Genomic DNA, 18,599 nt, shown 5'->3' with positions numbered 1-18,599 from the left:
TGCGGGAGACTATTCGGTGTCGAAAGGAGAAATACTGTATATCTTTAGAGCATTTCGACAAACAAAACTGTATGTGTAAACACGCAGTACGCCTGCGCAGCCCCAGAGTTCCGGAAGCTGACTTGTCAGTGTTGTTTTGGAAGTTGACAGGCACGTGAGCCGCCGTCGTCATCGGGAGAGCGAACTGTCGACATGGCGGCTGATACTCTTCCCAAGGTACTGAAAAATATCAAACATCTGAAAAAGCGTTTCTGTTCAAAAGTTTTCCTGGTTGTCTAGCTTTAACTTTTGTCGAGATGAAGTCACGGTGTTTATCCACGCCGCTGGTTCCGCCCTGCTCGTTAAATCGCCGCAGGTTAGCTGACGAGCTGCTAGCGTTAGCCGCTGGCTAGCTGTGTTGTGTTAGCGACACCAGCCCACCACCTCCTACAAGAACATGCCACGAAAGCAACCAGTCTGCCTTTAGCTCATAACCCACAGCTGTAGCTAACTTCTGTAAACTGACGGACCATGGCCGCCACCGTTCTCGTCTTCTAATGTACAGCATGACTTGTAGGTTCCTACTTAAAATGCTAACATTTAACATTAGCATTAGCTCACTAGTTAGGAAGCTAACATTAGTAGACACAGTGGGGGCCCAGTAAGTCAGAAATTTCAGTTAACTAACTACGTTCAGTCCGCTTGTAAACCGCCAGCCTGTGTTTTCAGGTGGCTGGTTAGCTGTCTGAATGAAAACATCAGGTCTCACTGTATTTAGCCAGGTCGTGACACTGCAGTTTACTACGAGTCGGTGGGTGACATTCAATCAGTGTTTTGGCTAATGGCTAGCTGGATAGCAAACAAAGTTTCACTTCTGGTTTTACCTACACAGTATTGCCATCAGTATAACACTTAACATTTTTCCATGTTGGATCAAAATACATGCATTTAGTTGTAGCTACCTGCTGGTAACATACTGTCTTTCTTGTAGGTCATTTATGAACACGACGGAGTGTTCATACATTCAAACAGTGATGATGACGGCATCGAGCAAGATTTACTGCTTTCTGGTTCCCTTCGGATAGTTGACAAGGTAGTGCTAACTTTACATGGTGTTAACTGTCTCCCTGTGATATCTACGGACCACACAGGGATATTATTTGATGTTTAAGTTGTGCATCTTTTATTATTGGAGGTTGTAGATTTTTCCACAAAACCTATCATTCAGTCATTACTGTAGCTCTCCCAGCTCCATGAATCTCCACTTTGCTGTTCCTCTGTTCTTGTTAGTAAAGGAAGAAAGAGATATAAGCTACAGCAATTGTAGAAATAGAATCTGAGAAGTGAAAGAAATGATAAAGGTTACAGTATGTGTAGTGAAAAGTTAACTACATAAAATATGGAGTAACAGTTCTGTTGCATGATGGTGCACATGCAGGTTACACTGTACACACATCACATGTGGTTGTTGGTTTGCTGGTGTGCTTGGTATAACCAAACCTGTCGACTGCATTATCTTCTCCGCACTGTCAGGATGGGGAAATCGTTGTGGAGTACAGACCTTTGGAAGACACTGTTGACCCATCAAACATGCTGTGTGCTGGAAAGGTTTGTCTCGGTGTACCTTCTTGATTTTTAACATTACAGCTCAACTCCCAGGTTATGCTACTTGACTGTAGACATCCACTTACCGTAGTGCATTCTTAGTATTTTGTAATTATTTACAGGGAGTGACAGCATTGCAGGAAACTCAGCTTTTTCAGACACCAACCACAGTGGCAGGTGGATTCCAAAATTCAGTAGTTAGTTCCACATTTGGCCAAATGGATGTTAAGAATGCAAATGAAACTGGAAATGTTAGTTTGTTACCTACTTAGCTGGCTGATAGAGTGCACAAATTCTCAGGCCACAATCCAACCTAGTTCAGCATTTGACGGGTGGCCGGCCGGTCATAATTTCGCTTCCTTGTTGTAGATGGCAGCAATTAGACAGTTGTAAAAGTACCCTGTCCGACATCTGTAACTGTGTACACCTCAGCAGAGATGGTGCACACAATTCAGCTCCCCTTCCCACATAGATTTGTAGAGTCTACAAGGGAGAAAATTAAAAAAACAAATTGAGTTTCTGTGTGTTTGGTTAGGACTCCAGTTCTGTCATGGAATGGGCCCAGTGTCCGGGCGAGAGGTCCCACCAGCTGCTGGAGGCTCAGCAGAGCTACGAGACAGAGTGGGATATGGTCAACGCCGTCTCCTTCAAGAGGAAAACCTGTACAAATGGAGAAGGTGGGTTTTCAACATCTTCCTCTGACATTTTTAAACCCGTTCTAACAACTGCAGTGTGAGAAATTATATGTTCAATTAATGCACTGTTGTTGGCACAGATTCATTTTAGTTCTTCCTGCAGTGCATTATTTATATTTTATCACTCAAATATTTTGATTGTTTCCAGTACACAAGATCTGGTGTAATTATCCATGGTTCTGTTTACAATGAATGCCTATGCACTAGAAACCTGGCTTGGATGTTAGAGGAAAGGAGAGTGGATAAGATGTTTCATGTTTCATTGAGCGTCAACAGTTAATTCTGAAAATGCCAGGGTGCTAATACTGTTTTACTATTTTTATTGGGTGGACATCAATTAAACACTTTCTCAACAATGGTACAAAAAAGCTACCCATAATGCTGTTTAGCATGAAGGGATAGTAAAATAACACAATAACAGAAAATGACCAAAATGTGATGTGGGTCTTGCATCAGGCTATGATGAGCTCTGAGGTCGGTGGAGCTGCAACGATTAATCAATTAATCGATTAGTTGTCGACTATTAAATTAATACCCAACTATTTTGATAATCGATTAATCGGTTTGAGTAATTTTTTTAAGAAAAATAAGTCAAAATTCTCTGATTCCAGCTTCTTTAATGTGAATATTTTCTGGTTTCTTTACTCCTCTATGACAGTAAACTGAATATCTTTGGGTTGTGGACAAAACAAGACATTTGAGGACGTCATCTTGGGCTTTGGGAAACACTGATCCACATTTTTCACCATTTTCTGACATTTTATAGACCAAACAACTAATCGATTAATCAAGACAATAATCAACAGATTAATCGACAATGAAAGTAATCGTTAGTTGCAGCCCTAGAGGTCAGTGGGCTGTTTCAGGTACTTAATTTGAAAATAGTCAACAAGCCGTACTTCTATCCAGCATCACTGTAGTGAAAGTGCCTGGCTGCTAAACTGCTTTCTGGTTTTGTTTGGTATCCTTCCTCAGGCGCTCTGAACCACAGCCATGAGAGGAGCAGGTGGGCGTTCAGCTTCAGCATCAGTGACCTCAGGTCCATCACCATGAAGGAGGAGGGCTGGTCCTACCTGGTCTTCAAGCTGAAAGAGTCGTCCGCCTCCCTGCCGGCGCTCCACTTCCACCAGGGCGGCAGCACCGAGTTCCTGGACAGCCTCAGGAGATTCGCTCTGCTCAGCGAGTGAGTAGCGTACAACAGACCAAACTAGCCAGTGTCTGTCCTCCTGTTCACATTCAGCACCACACTGCGCTTCAGGACGCAGAGTCTCAATTTACGAGGCACATTTTTCTCCTTCAGTGTTTAATCGAATTTTATTTTCGATTACGATTTTGGCTTCCCACCATTATGAAAACAAGAAAATCGAGATAAAACGATTTTTGTGCAGTTTAGCAATGTTGCTCTCGTTTTGTCTTGTGTTGTAAATCCAGCGCACCCCTTTCCTTCGTAACGGTGTGCTCCGCCCTTCCTCCAAAGCCAAACACGCTGTGGTGTGTGTAGTTTCAGCTCGAGTAGGTAACAGAGAGCCGGCGTGTTTCTATGTTTATGTTTAAACCTTCCTTGGTAGAAGACGACAGAAAGAGAGCCGTTGGTCGACAGGAAAGGTAAAACAAATTCATTGGTGTGGAAACCCTGTACAGACCCACGGTGCGTGTTCAATTCTATGCACTGAAGCACTGCGACACGGTTAAATTACCTAATTCCACTAACATTACTTAAATACCACAAGGTAACGTCACCTACCGCTAATGTCTGTATGGCAGCGAAGACGAGTTACTGTCTACAAATCCCTGTTACTGACTGTGGAATGTTAAGTTTCACTTTTGTTTTGACACCGGGAGACTGACAGACATGATGTGATGCGAACATCAGGCGCATTAGAGATCGATTTAGATCCATTTATATACAGTGAGCAACTTTGGATTTTGTGCCTCTGTTACCTGACTGACTGACTGAGTGACTGACATATAGCCTAGATATATAGTTTACCAATATGTTGAATATTTTGCAATAGGTTGTGATAGTGCACTACAACATTGAAAGTGGCAAGATGACAAACTGGCTTAATTTTGATTGGTTAGACATTAGATAAATACTACAGGAAAACAGAACAGTAAAAATCTACAGCTGCAGTCTGCAGCGGAGTTGGTATGGATAATAGTTGTGAATGTTTTACTCGTATTTGGGTGGATATGATGTGTATATGTGTATGATGTGTATATGTGATGGTCAACTGTGATATTATATACATTTTAATATTTGTATGTATGTAAACCTTTATTTATACAGAGAGGGCCCTACATTTTAATATTTGAAGCCAGGTTTCCAGAGGCTTTAAGTCAGGTGTGTGTGTGTGTGTGTGTGTTGTAAATCAGATGCATCAAATATTCCACACTGCTGCCTGTATTACAATAGTTGTCCAGCAGAGGGAACTTTAAAATCCATTAAATTTGTATTAGTATTCACCTTTAACACACAAAGATAGATTCAGGCTACTACCAATTTTTTTTTTTACCTATTTGAAGTCTCCTTCAGTCTGTATCAATAACTCTTGTATGAAGGATAAATGAACAGTCCTATCATTTTAAATTTGTTGATATACCTGCTGTAACAAGTAGCTGAAACTCTTAACAGCAAATTGTTTATAAGTTCAACATATTCCGCTCATACCTAAGATATTTCTGCTGAAGTCACCTGTTTTGCCTGAGAGGTTTTTTTTTAATGATTTGTTGAGTTTAAAATTTTTCCCTTCTGATACACTACAGTTATTCTAATGTGTCATTTATATGCTAATTTGAGTGATTTACATACAGTCAAAAGCAAAGGGATTCGGGATTCTCAGTCTCTACTCATCTGTCCGGCTGTCTGATGTACTGTGGACTGTTCTCTTTTCCCTCTGAACCAAATATCATGTTAGATTATTTTCTGGTGGACACGGGCAATGTGTTTCTCTATCTCAGTGCAGATAGCTGTTATTAAAGTTCTTATCAAAGCCTTTCATAATGAAATTGTCTGGATTAAGTGCCGGGCATTTTCAGGCGCAGAAAACCAACAGCTTGTGACGTTCTGCTGCTGCTCTGTCTCCTGTTCAGCCGGGTTGTCTTCTCTTAGAGGTTAAAGTCTACAGAGTTGAATGAAGTGGAAGACTGAAGCTGTTAACTTAAGGTTTTCTGGTTCTGAAAAAGGCATAAAATGAAATTCATTATGAAAACTCAAAGCCTCAAAAGTCCTTGGATACAGTTTAAGGAAAAATCCAGCCTACAACACTTCTACACTGTTAAAACAGCTATTGGTGATGTACTTTGCATTTACTTAGCTAGTTTAATAGGAGAAAAAATGTAGCCTAATCTATCTAAATCATCAAAAGCAAACATCAGGTTTTGGTGTCAGTCCCTCAGAATCAAAGAGCGAGGGCTTCTTTCTAGAGCCGCCATTTTGCATCAAGAGATGCTCAACAATCATACAGGAAGAAATCCATCGTAGAAGAGGCAGAGATTGCATTTTGATTAATGCCCTTTCTGGATTGGAAAAACTCCCACTAGCTGCGGTTACATGAGACATTTTTATGTCTCGTTATGGATATTATAAGAGTAGTTAACGTAAAATTCACTCGTCCCTCATGCTGATTAACGGGCTCAACGGGCGGACATGCCGCTCCACCAGAAGCATCGGCTAGGAAAAAACAATCGTCGATCATCCGTTCAATCGCTATATAGATATATAGATCGATATATAGATCCGATCGCCAGTCGGCACAAGCCTAATAAAGTCTATAGGTGTTTTCAGTTTCACACAGCAAAATAGGTCTTAAAGTTCTTACTAACTAGCATTAAAAATGTCTCTAAAAGCCTTTAATTGACAAATTTTGCAGACATCCTGTAACTGTCTAATAGATGAATTACATTGCTCTCCGTTGTATGAGAGATCCTGTATGGTTCTCGCCATCAGCTACCATCCATGTCTACCATGAAGCCTGATTGCACAGTGATAGAAAACTGAATATACATATATTTTAGAGTGATATGGAGAGTCTACCGTGTGCTTTATGTCTGGTGTGTGTCCAGGTGGCAGTACACACAGTGTTAATTGTCAATCTGTTTCTGTACCAATACAACCAAGATGAATTCCATTTCATTTATTGTATTTGGTGAATAAAGCGGTTCAGATCCAGGGGGACGCACTGGGCCTCAATTAGAATCACAGTTACTGGTGTTGACCTGTAAATATTCTCATGTCTGTTTTGTGCATTTTGTGTTTTGAAGGTGTCCAGATGATGAAACGTGTCTTCTGGTCAGCACCCCCAACAAGGCTCTGTCCCAGTCCTTTGAGAACCTTCTGGACGACAACAACTACGGCCTCGTTCATGTAAGGAGATAAAATCATCACACTTAGCTGCTGTAAACACAAAGTCTGGACTGCTGACGTGGGGAAAAGTAAACACATTTTGGCGTCTTTTCTTTCTCTTCCTTGAAAGTTGGCATGGGACTTAGGTGTTGAGTGAGTTTCATCATCGCCCTCAGGCTTTGGAGACTTGTCAGAAACTCGCTGTGTTATTTCAAAGATTCATGGGCGTGGGTGAGAAAGCAAATGTTCTACAATCTTGTGAAACTTTTGTTTTAGCAGCGATGTACACTGAGACTGAGATTGGATTTTAAAGTGATGTTGAACTCTGGTAGTACCTTGGGTTGTGTCTCTTCCTCCATGATAAAACCCCCAAATTAGTGATTCTGTTCTCTGTTGCTCCTGTAGAGGAGACTGGAGAATTGTGTTTTTTTTTCTCTCTCCATTCACTGTCATTGTCTGGAGGAACAGTCTGAAAATCACACTTCTAGCACATAAACGAACACCAACAAAGCAGATTCTGACAATATTGCTCAATTGTGGTTAAGTGAATCACTTTCTTTATGTTTATTAAACCTTTCAGTTTGTGTAACACCGAAATCTGGTCGGAGGAAACTTATGCCGATGGAATGAAGGAAATAATACATTTATCAATAATTGTAAATAGGCAAAAAAAGGTGGGAGACTGGACTTTGACAAAGCAGATTCTGCCAATATATAAAAAACAAATCTCTCACTTTTTTTTTTTGCCTATTTCCAATCATTGATAATCATCATTCTTAACATCAACATCACTTTAAGAAGTCACTGTTTGTCTCCAGCAGAAGTTGAAGAAGGATCCGTACGTGACGACGCTGGGCGGCTTCTCCAAAGTCACCAACTACATATACGATGCTTTCCGGGGATCGGAGGAGCAGCACCAGCGCCCCCCGGAGGAGATGGCCGACCTGCTGGGGGAGGTCATCCCAGGACTGGAGATCAACCAGCAGGAGGAGCCCGGCTTCGAGGTCATCACCAGGGTGAGAGGAAGGCTGCTTTTGTCAAACTGCCAGCACCTTTTTACATTAAAGCCAAATGGGGAGCGGCTGCAAGGTGGATTGAAAATGGCTGTGCAAATTAGGGCTGAACGATTTTGAAAAAATATCTAATTGTGATTATTTTGACTGATATTGCAATTGCGATATGATTTGCGATATTAGAAGGAATGATCATTTTTACATCATTATTCTCATTTTCATTGAAAAACATATTAAAATGATTATGGTGTGGTTTTTGCGGGGATCTGTGCCAAACAAAGATGTTTTCTTAAGTCTGTAGAATATGATGTGTAGGCCAGGACATCTCTGCAGCACCACAATATTTAATTTAAAATGGTATTTTGACACACATTTCGCCTTTAACAAATATTGCGCCTCCTGCGATTTGAAAATTGCAGTAGGCCATATTGCGATTTGGATAAAATTTCGATTAATTGTTCAGCCCTAGTGCAAATTACACTGATTGGTCTAACAGGGGTGCTATAATTAAAGATCAAAATTTTTCGTGCATCACTGAACCGATTGGAGGGATGATCTTGTTACTGATTGGCCTAATGGGTGCCTGCATCATTCGCAGGGGACGACATGTTTATTTGTTTTATTTGTATTCATGTCCTGTGTTCTCTGTTCTCTGAAGCATTAAAAATCATATTTGCTATCATATTTCTCTAGTCTAATTTATTTATATAGCCCATAATCACAGCCAAGTCTCAAAGGACTTTATACTGGGTCATATACATCATAACGCCTGTGGGCAATTAAGAGCCTTCACTTCACCTGATCTGCATGTCTTTGCTGATCGGCTGTACTTGGCTTGTGTCTTTGCCGCTGTCAGGTTGACCTGGGCCCCCGGCCGGAGGTGCAGCGGAGGGGGCCGCTGTCTGCAGAGGACTGGGCCAGACATCAGGATCCAGAGGGAAGGATGCTGAACGTCCCGCGTCTCAAGCAAGGCATCTTCAAAGGGGCATGTTGAATTTATTATTTATTATTAAACATCTTTAGCACCCGGGGTATGGGTCAAATCACTTTCAGTTCACTCAACTCAGGGATTTTTGCGGGGTATTTTATTTTAGTTCTTCAAAATTACATCAAATTTCTAGGTTATTAATAATTGCTGTTGTTATTATTATAATTTTTCACTACAACTATGATTATTTGGGTTTTTTTACTACCCTTCCACCAGTAGATTTTAGGTTTATAAATGTAATAGTTTGTACAATTGTGATATAAGCAACACATGGTGCCACGGCCGGGTGGGGTGGGGGACGGGATATTTGATACCGTGGAAAATATTGTGATATCCACAAAATATTACAATATTTGAATATTGAATAATATTGAATATCGGCCCAAGCAGTAACAAACTCACTAGAGACAGTAAAAATTGACCAGCGTTTGACTGGTGGCTGGTGGTCATTTCCCACCTTAACTGCAATAAGCAATGAATGAACGAGAGCTATTGATATTCATTCTCAACAATTTCTGCTGTTTTTCTGCTTTTTGAATTTTGAAAAAACAAAGTCCTGAACTGATTCAATTGAAAATGATTTGACCCTCCCCACATTATTAATATCCGTTGTGTTGAATTTTCTACCTGTCGTGTATTTCATGACTCGGCATGCTGTTGGGGTTTCCTCTGGATCATCAGGGACTCATGTGTCTTTACTGTTGTTTACTCTGCAGGGACTTTGTCACGCGGTGAGGAAGGAGGCGTGGAAGTTTCTGCTGGGATATTTCCCCTGGGACAGCAGCCTGGAGGAGAGGAAGGCCTTACAGAGAGCCAAAACGTACGGCTCCATAGACTGCGGTTCACACCTATCATTTTATTTAATTGGCAGGAATGTGCTTATCTCCATTGGTTCCTGTGCAATAGGGCTGAAAGATATCGACAAAGAATTTGTGATTTAAACTGCGATTCATATCATCACAAGTTTTTTTTTGTCCTAAACTTTTTAGAACCTTAAAAATGTTTAAAAAAAAAAGTGAAAGTCTGGTCACAAGGCCACACTGTCCAGTAGCCATTTCCCCTTTGATACAGAAGTATGAATTGTATTGATAAAGTTGAAATTATCATTATTTTGTCTACAAGTTGGTACTGTTTTTGTCATAGCCAACCTCTCAGTCTGAGTTTTACGTCTGGATGAATTGAATTAGGTGATAAGCAGAAAATATGGGAATTGAATTTGATTATTGACTGGAAGTATTGGGGGGGTGGGGAGGGTGGGGAAGGGGGGACTCTCCTGTCCCTCTGTCTCGATACAAACATGACTATATGTTTTATTTAGTTTTGTACCTACTGTCATTTCACATATTGTAATATTTGTTGTTGTTAAAAATTATTTTCAGCTGTAGACTGATTATGGCCTAATTCCGTTTATCACCCGTTCAGTATCAGCATACGTAATTTTGAACGACCAAAATTTTCAAATCCAGTCAAGAAATTGAGATCTGGACAGAATTTGAAATAGAAAACGTGTAGAAACCCTTTATATCATACTGATAGACAAATTATGTTGTTGAATATTATATGCTAGTTATCATAGAAAACGTCTCTCTAAAATGTTCTCTCCCTTTGCCTCAAAGCGACGAATACTTCAGGATGAAGCTGCAGTGGAAGTCGGTCAGCGAGGAGCAGGAGAGGAGAAACTCCAGGTTAAGAGACTACAGGAGTCTGATAGGTGAGGCTGAACCCAGCTGCTCTGTAAAGTGATGCTTTCACAAGAGTCAAGCTGCAACATGTGGGACAAGTCAGGAGGGAAATGTGTCTGTTGAAGCCAAGTCTTAACAGAGCCATGCTGCAGTAGTTAACCTGCTAATGCAAATCTAATGCCAGAAAAAACATAAAAAAGCGAGTTAATCACCTTGGTTGTAATGTTTAAAATTCAGCTGTAGCACAGAGATTTGATCCTATTTGAGGTTTTGAGTTTCAAACCAACGATTTTCCTGTTACACACCAGTTTGTTTTTTGTTTTTTTGTGTGTGATGTTTTATTGTTATTGTATCAGGGCGTCACTGTAAAAGAGGGCATCCACTCTCAATTGACCACCCTGAATAAATAAAGGTAAATAAAAATAATAGTGTCTCTAACCTTTGGACTGTCTGCCCTGCTGGTGTTTTTACAGAGAAAGACGTGAACCGAACAGACAGAACGAACCGGTTCTACGAAGGCATCGACAACCCCGGCCTGGTCCTCCTCCACGACATCCTGATGACGTACTGCATGTACGACTTCGACCTGGGTGAGAGACTACACCCTTCAGTAATACACAAGTCCTCTCTTTTATTTGTATGTGCAGCATTGAAATCAGCTCTCCTATGAGATAGATTCAGTTGTTATTAGTAATGACAACCTGCATGTAAGATATAGAATTCGTGCTCAACGTCAGAATAATACACTGAGGTAATTGTGAGATTTTTTGTGAGTAATAAATATCTGAAGAGTTCTATTCCAAAACATTATCGATTTGTTGGGAGAGAAAAAAACAAACCCTCATTATCTCAAATTCTTCATTCAGTATCTTGAAAATATAGAGGATCCATACTCTAAAACAGTGGTTCTCAATCTTTTTCATAACAAGGACCCTAATTTAGTCCACATTAGGGCCACGGACCCCCATTTGATGAGATTTTGTCTCTCGGACCCAAATCTAAGAATATATTTATTGTCAGATATGATTTTGTCCAGAATTCCATGAATATCTGTATTGTAGGTAGAGAGATAACAGTGAAACTATGATCAAAACAGTCTTTCTAAAATGACAAAATAATGAAGTTTAACAATTCATCAATTTGCTGGGGACCCCCTGGAATGCCCTCTAGGACCCCTGGTGGTCCCCGGACCCCACGTTGAGAACCACCGCTCTAAAAGTATTAGCACTTGGTTAACCAAGCACTTTCATTGCCTACTAAGCTGTTCTTGTTATCCATTATTTTGTCAGAGTGCCTCTTACTTTTTCTCCAGATGAGTGGTAATAAAAGTCTTCCTTTCCTGCCTGTTAGTTCAGTAGTGAGTGAGCGTCTCCTCCTCCCTCCTGTCCAGGTTATGTCCAGGGAATGAGCGACCTCCTGTCCCCGATCCTCTATGTGATGGAGAATGAGGTGGACGCTTTCTGGTGTTTTGTCTCCTTCATGGACCAAATGGTAAGTGAAGGCCTAGCTTTGTTTTGTCTGCGGCTGGCTTTTACATTTTGGTTGTGGCCGGTGAGTTTGTCTCCTCTACCAGCCACATGAGCTGCAAACCAACAATCATTCAGATGTCCCATTGTAAGTTATAAACTGGATTTTGCTGGTAAAAGTGCTGGGTGACATTAGCTGCTAAATTTAGGGATTTACCAGGCATTGTGACTGCTAGACAGAGTTAGTATCCTGCAGCCATATGTACAGTATGTTGCCTCCAAAAATAGCTTAGACCCCCTTTCTTCCACCTGGCATTAAAATTCATCCTCGGTGATCAGATTGTAATCGGATAGCGCAAAAAGGCATAAAATCCAGGTGTAAATGCACCCAAGATTCACTGAAAGATCCGATCATAATCCACCTACATCAGACACAGTGTGAAACCTAGACACAATGTGAATAGGAGACTCATAATGCCAGGTGGAAAAGGAAGCCCTTGTGTATCAGGAGGGCAGAGTGTTTTCACTTTCATCAGAGTGTAATCATGATGTGTGTGTGTGTGTGTGTGTTACAGCACCAGAACTTCGAGGAGCAGATGCAGGGCATGAAGACTCAGCTGATTCAGCTCAGCACTCTGCTCAGGCTGCTGGACTCGGTCTTCTGGAACTACCTCGGTATGAAAAAACCTCCAAGATGGAGTCTGCAAGTCATGTGGTCATCTTATGTTTTGGGTGTATTCACATTGGTCTGCAGAACAACAGTAAATACCCCACACACACACAGGATCATCTCTGTGTTTAATGAATTGAATGAATGAAAAATGAGTGAATGCAGAGGTGATGATCCTGTGTGTGGGGGAATTTGTGAGAATGTAGTGGCTTGCATGTATTTATCTATTTTTCTTATATTCATCTATGTTCCTGAAGAGTTTAACTTTCCTGACCCATCATAACTTAAAACACGGGTTTCTTATACCCTAGTCGTTAGGAATATTACGAATGTAAACCTTTTACAGCTTTAAAACGCATGTTTAGCTGTGACATGCTGTCAGTCTTTATGTCAGAAAGTCAGAAAATGCATTTCAGAATGGAACAGAATCTAACAAGTCTCAAGGTAAACAAAGCCAGTAGTGAGGTGGCAGTGTTTCAAGACGTAACAAGTGAAAAGAGCAGTTTTGTGTCTTGGTGTCCTCTGACACTAACCACGCTTTGTGTTTTCCTTCCAGAGTCTCAGGATTCAGGTTACCTGTATTTCTGTTTCCGCTGGTTGCTGATCCGCTTCAAGAGGGAGCTCAGCTTCCAGGACGTCCTGCGACTCTGGGAGGTGAGCTGTCTTTCTGGTGTTGGATCTGGATAAATGACAGTATATGGACATTAGAGCTGCAACTAACAATTATTGTCATTAGCGATTATTCTATCGATTATTTTTCAGATTAATCATTTAGTCTATAAAATGTCAGAAATAACGACAAATGCCCATCACAAGTTCCCAGAGCCCAAAGTGATTTCTTACAATTGCTTACTTAGTCTGACTAGTAGCCAAAAACAAACCCAAAGTATTCATTTTATGATATTAAACATAGAAAAGCAGCAAATCTTAGCATTTGTGAAGCTGTAATCAGCACGTTTGGGCATTTTTATTAGGGCTGCTACTAACGATTATTTTCATTGTTGATTAATCTGTCGATTATTTTCTCGATTAATCGATTAGTTGTTTGGTCTATAAAATGTCAGAAAATGGTGAAAAATGTGGATCAGTGTTTCCCAAAGCCCAAGATGACGTCCTCAAATGTCTTGTTTTGTCCACAACCCAAAGATATTCAGTTTACTGTCATAGAGGAGTAAAGAAACCAGAAAATATTCACATTTAAGAAGCTGGAATCAGAGAATTTTGACTTATTTTTCTTAAAAAATTACTCAAACCGATTAATCGATTATCAAAATAGTTGGCGATTAATTTAATAGTTGACAACTAATTGATTAATCGATTAATCATTGTGTGAACAAAATATAATGTAAAATACTAAAATAGAATATAAAATGTAATTTCTTCAAAGTAGTATACATAAATATGAATGGAACTTTGACCAGTCAGATTGCTTGAAAGGAAGGAATTACCTGTTGTATGACTTTATACTTAGTAACAGCCGTCTGTGTTTTCCTCAGGTGATGTGGACAGGCTTGCCTTGCCAAAACTTCCATCTCCTGGTGTGCTGTGCCATCCTCGACTCAGAGAAACATAAAATCATGGAGGAGAACTACGGCTTCAATGAAATCCTCAAGGTAGATCGATCACGCCACTGCTTTAATGTGAAGCTGTTAGGATTTCTCTGTGGATCGTCTGCCGGTCTGTTCTGAAATTCCACGCCTCCTGAAGGAATAGAAAGGAAAAGGAGTGAAAAGTATAGAAAATGTAGTCGTTAACTGCTCACCCCCATGTCAGTCTAAACTCCATTGAAGTTAGGCTTTTGTACTTCCATTTTAGCCTTCTCCCAAATTACTGAAGTTAACGGGAACTTCTTTGTGTCTTTTAAAAAAAAAAAGCATAAAATCCAATAGTCCAAAAGTCCAATATTTCCTCATTATTTCCTATATTGTCCTCCACTATATTGCTTTGTCTGGCAGAAGTCAGAAGACTGTTCTTGCCCCTGTGCCAGCCAGCCCAAAAAAACAACAACTTCTGCTGTAGAGTTGTAAACAGTCTTCTAACTGAGTGCTGTGGGATCCACATAAACAGGCGCATGATGGTTGATGCGTTGTAGACCAAAGCAACGTCAGCAGCAGTGTGAGCATCAAACGCAGTCTAGCTAGCTGGTGTGATTGGACTTCATTATTTGGGCTTTTCTAATTCACCTCCTTTGGCGAGACAGCGGGGTGTGGAGGTCTCTCTGGACCAAATCGAAGTGAAAAACCCTTTTGATGACAGACATGTGGGAAGGAAAATCAGAAAACACCTGAAGCCTGCGGCAACTCCTCTATAGTCGGAGTCATAACAATTCTAATGACGTGGTTTTCCTTTTTTTTTTTAACAGCACATAAATGAACTTTCAATGAAGCTGGACATTGAAGAAATCCTTCACAAAGCAGAGGCCATCTGTCTGCAGATCAAGGGTTGTAAGGTACGTTCAAGAAGACGCTTTTGGTAGAACGAACGCAAATGATGCAAAGTTGGACTGACATTTGCATAATATACAAAAGTGACAAAAGAACTGATGGTCTATTGAGCAAAATGTTTTCTTTGTTTCACTTTTTATGCATTATGTTTTCGGGTTGTCCGTCCGTCCGTCCGTCCCATTCTCGTGAACGCGATATCTCAGGAACGCCTTGAGGGAATTTCTTCAAATTTGGCACAAATGTCCACTTGGACTCAAGGATGAACTGGTTAGATTTTGGTGGTCAAAGGTCAAAGGTCACTGTGACCTCACAAAAGACGTTTTTGGCCATAACTCAAGAATTAATACGCTAATTATGACAAAATTTCACACAAATGTCTAATAGGATAAAATGATGTAGTGATGACATTTTATATCCAAAAGTTCAAAGGTCAACTTCACTGTGACATCATAATGTTTTGCTTACCACTGTAGCAGAGAAAACAATCTTGGGTCATTCAAAAATGGTGGTGCTGTCACTTACTTTTGCAGACACCAAAATCCTTTAAGTTGACCTAATAATCACATTAATTATATATGTTCAATAAATAAAGATGTACATTGCAATGTCCTTGCAATGATAAAAAAAAATGTTGGTCCTTTTTTTGCTTACATTTGCCTCTTTGATTTCCTCCTTTTTGGCAGTGTGTGAGCTGTTGTTTCATTTTCGTTATATAATCTAATCTAATAAATTGTGTAATGATGAAATAAATGATTTGTTGTCCGTCTTCCTCAGGATTTGCCTCATTCAATAAGCGACATCCTGGGCTTCGCCACGGAAGCGGGAGCTCCCAGGTCGGACCGGAGCGAGCGGGGGTCGCGGGGCTCGCCGCCCCCCGCCACACCCACACACCCACAGGAGGCCTTCTCCAACGGCCACGGACACTTGAGAGAAACCTCTCACAACGGCTGCAAAGTTGCCTTCATATCATAGTGAACAATCGATTTGAGCAGAGACTGACTCAGGATGACGACGCCACGCGATCCTGATCCCCGAGAAGAGAGATGAATAGAATGTAAAAAGGTTTTAAGATTATTCAGAATCTTATTTTTGTAATTTCTTGTACCATATTGTCTTTCATTGAAATAGTCATTCCTTCTCTCTTGCTAATGGTGTTTTCTAAAGACGGGCAAAGAGCGTTGTATCGTAACCAATAACGTGCGTTTCATTTCCCTTCACGCTATCTGAATCATGCAGAATTGATTATCATGTGGATTGATGGAAAATTGGAAAAAAACTCCAAACACCCAGGTTCAACATTTTGTCCGATATTGTTTTTATAGTTGCTGACAACCTATATTGTCTTGATATTTTGTCACAATAAGGCCCGCTACAATTTTAATATGACAAACATCAACAACTTGTCAAGCTGCTCGCCCGGTGTATCAGAAAAGCTCCAACTATAGCCTCTTACTACATAACCTCCACTCAGTATTAATCAGCTAATGTTAAATCGGTCGTTCCATGTGCAATGGAATAAAGCATCATGCTAACGTGTCCCATGGAGAAGGAATTCCCCCCCAATGATGTGTAATGAAAATGTTGATTCATATTGTTTTTATATTGTGATGCTTATGAACTGAACCAGGTCACATGATCTACTGAAACCCAACACAAGCAGTGTCTTTTAAATCTTAATTTTATGCTTTGCTGTGAATATTTTCATTTCGTTGGGCATACGTGAAGAGTTTCATTCCAAAGTGAGAGATCCATAAAACTATTGATTGATACTGAAGTTATCAGCTGTCTGGTGCCTTTTACAAAAAGGAGTTTAAGCAGTTTAAAGGATGTCATTCATCTGTTTTTTTTAATCTTTAGCAGTGAAGACATGGTGGCGAAATTTCCAAATAGATGTTGAGCATTTTGGAATGAAACCGTTCACATTCACAGTTTTAAATCATCTTTCGTTTCCTTTCATCGTGTTCTGCGATGCTTTGCTGCAGGATGAGAAAAGCAGGTTTAACCAGTTCTGATTTCAACTGTTTTCATCTGATGGAATCAACATTTTTGGGCAATAAAACCATTGCAGGACTTGGGCATTTTTACCTGTCCTGGTGAATATGTGTGTAATCCTGTTATGGCAGCGCACTGGTTTCACTTCAAAACTGCAAAAAAAGTGTTTGTTAGCCTTAAGGCTAGAGAAGCAGGCTTGTGTCTAGAGGGTCGCTGGTTTGAATCCCCAGATCCACTGGGAAAATCTGGAGGCAGAGTGGAGAAATGCCCTCCTCTCCCTTCACCACAGTCGAGGTGCTGGACTTCAACCCCCAATTCCTCAGCATCAACAAAGGTCAGTCAGAAAAAACAACTTGATAAAGAAATAAAGTAAAAAGAGCAGTGCAAAATAAAAACAAAAAATAATGATATAATGATTGAAAATGATTGTTCATTGCAGATTAAGAGTTTAATTATCTCAAAGAGGAAATGAATGTACAGCTGAATAAACATAACAGCTGATGAACAAAGGCATCAGCATAAAAACACCATGACATGCAAATTGAACCTCCCATTAAAACATTAACAATATTTGCAAAGATAATAAATCAAGTTCAAGGTGTGAAGATTAAAACCAAATTTTAACACGAACTACACCCTGCTGAACCAAGTCTGACGTCATCGAAGAAAAAACAGACCCACATTTGCCAAACCACAGTCACGTGGTGTTGACTGATGGATTTCAGAAACATCTAGAACAGTGGTTCTCAACGTGGGGTCCGGGGACCACCAGGGGTCCTTGAGGGAGTTACAGGGGGTCCCCAGCAAACTGATGAATTGTTAAACTTCAGCATTATTTCATTTACAAGAAGAACACAATTAGAGAATGTAGAAGAATGACTGTTTTGATCATAGTTTCTCTGTTATCTCTCTACCTACAATACAGACAGTCATGGGATTCATGGAAAAAAATATTCTCAGATTTGGGTTCAAGAGACGAAACCTCATCAAATGGGGGTCTGTGTGGACTAAATTAGGGGTCCTTGATATGAAAAAGGTTGAGAATCACTGATCTAGAAAATGACTGTTTCTGTTATTCAAATCCATCCACCATTCATGGATTTCTGCAAAAATGTCAGGAGCCCATGTGACAGGAGACATTTCTCAGCCGTCTTCCTCTGCGATTGAAGGACTATTACGCACCTCTCCCTGCGTCGTGGTTCTGCTTCAAAACCGCAGGGTGCGCGCGGCTCCAAATGGCATTTCAGCCCCTTTCAAGTGTGTGATGGACGTCAGGACGCGGCGGCCTGGGGCAGGGTGACAGTCCGCAGCGCCCCCCCCCCCCTATCCACCCCCGCCACCCTTCTTCTCCTTTGATGGAAGACATTTGGAGACGCCTTGTGCGTAAAGCCGGAGCAGACGCAGGGAGGGAGGTATCACCTGCAATCTGCTCATAAAGCCGCTTCACAATTAGAACAAAGCCGCCCGGGGCCTCGTGCGCCGGCTCACCGCGCTTTCATTTCCTGTGCGGCAGGAAATTGCCTCGGCGCACCGGTGATAGCCGCGACTTATCAGCCAGCCATCTCCCTGGGTTTTTATTAAAGCGGAGGCTGCTTTGTGCGCACGGATGCCTGTCCTGTCATTCATCCAGCCTCACCTGGAAACACCGCGCGCCGCTCTGAATGGCCAGAGAGACGGGAGGCTCCGGGAGGCAGCAGCAACATTCATAGTCCATTCACAG

General features: G+C 40.9%; 1 protein-coding gene across 2 annotated transcripts; it reads left to right on the top strand.

Annotated features, from left to right (window-relative positions):
- The first annotated feature begins 63 nt into the window (after nt 1-63).
- Nucleotides 64-16,985, top strand: tbc1d15 (TBC1 domain family, member 15). Of its 2 annotated transcripts, none has more exons than XM_071520254.1 (17): nt 64-216; nt 971-1,072; nt 1,513-1,587; nt 2,120-2,261; nt 3,255-3,462; nt 6,543-6,645; nt 7,443-7,640; nt 8,494-8,622; nt 9,342-9,445; nt 10,242-10,336; nt 10,781-10,897; nt 11,698-11,798; nt 12,349-12,448; nt 13,000-13,097; nt 13,940-14,056; nt 14,806-14,892; nt 15,662-16,985. In XM_071520254.1, exons 1-17 carry the CDS (start codon nt 193-195, stop codon nt 15,857-15,859), a joined length of 1,998 nt encoding a protein of 665 aa, XP_071376355.1. In that variant the 5' UTR covers nt 64-192; the 3' UTR covers nt 15,860-16,985. The 2 variants fall into 2 exon arrangements, with proteins under 2 accessions (XP_071376355.1, XP_071376356.1); XM_071520255.1 differs by having other exon boundaries at nt 67-216; nt 7,446-7,640.
- The last annotated feature ends 1,614 nt before the right edge of the window (nt 16,986-18,599 follow it).

Source organism: Centroberyx affinis, unplaced genomic scaffold (genome assembly GCF_046629955.1).
Source record: "Centroberyx affinis isolate AG114_WGS23_722 - 3 ecotype Tasmania unplaced genomic scaffold, CSIRO-AGI_Caff_v1 ptg000783l_1, whole genome shotgun sequence".
NCBI lineage: Eukaryota > Metazoa > Chordata > Actinopteri > Beryciformes > Berycidae > Centroberyx > Centroberyx affinis.
The sequence above is the reverse complement of the archived record's forward strand: the minus strand, read 5'-3'. Positions and strand labels throughout refer to the sequence as shown.

Bases quoted from the DNA above. Each gene is read 5' to 3' on its own strand.
- tbc1d15 (XM_071520254.1), top strand. From the start codon at position 193: ATGGCGGCTGATACTCTTCCCAAG. The intron at 2,262-3,254 runs GTGGGTTTTCAA...ATCCTTCCTCAG, and splicing joins AACCTGTACAAATGGAGAAG to GCGCTCTGAACCACAGCCAT. The intron at 12,449-12,999 runs GTATGAAAAAAC...TTTTCCTTCCAG, and splicing joins GGTCTTCTGGAACTACCTCG to AGTCTCAGGATTCAGGTTAC.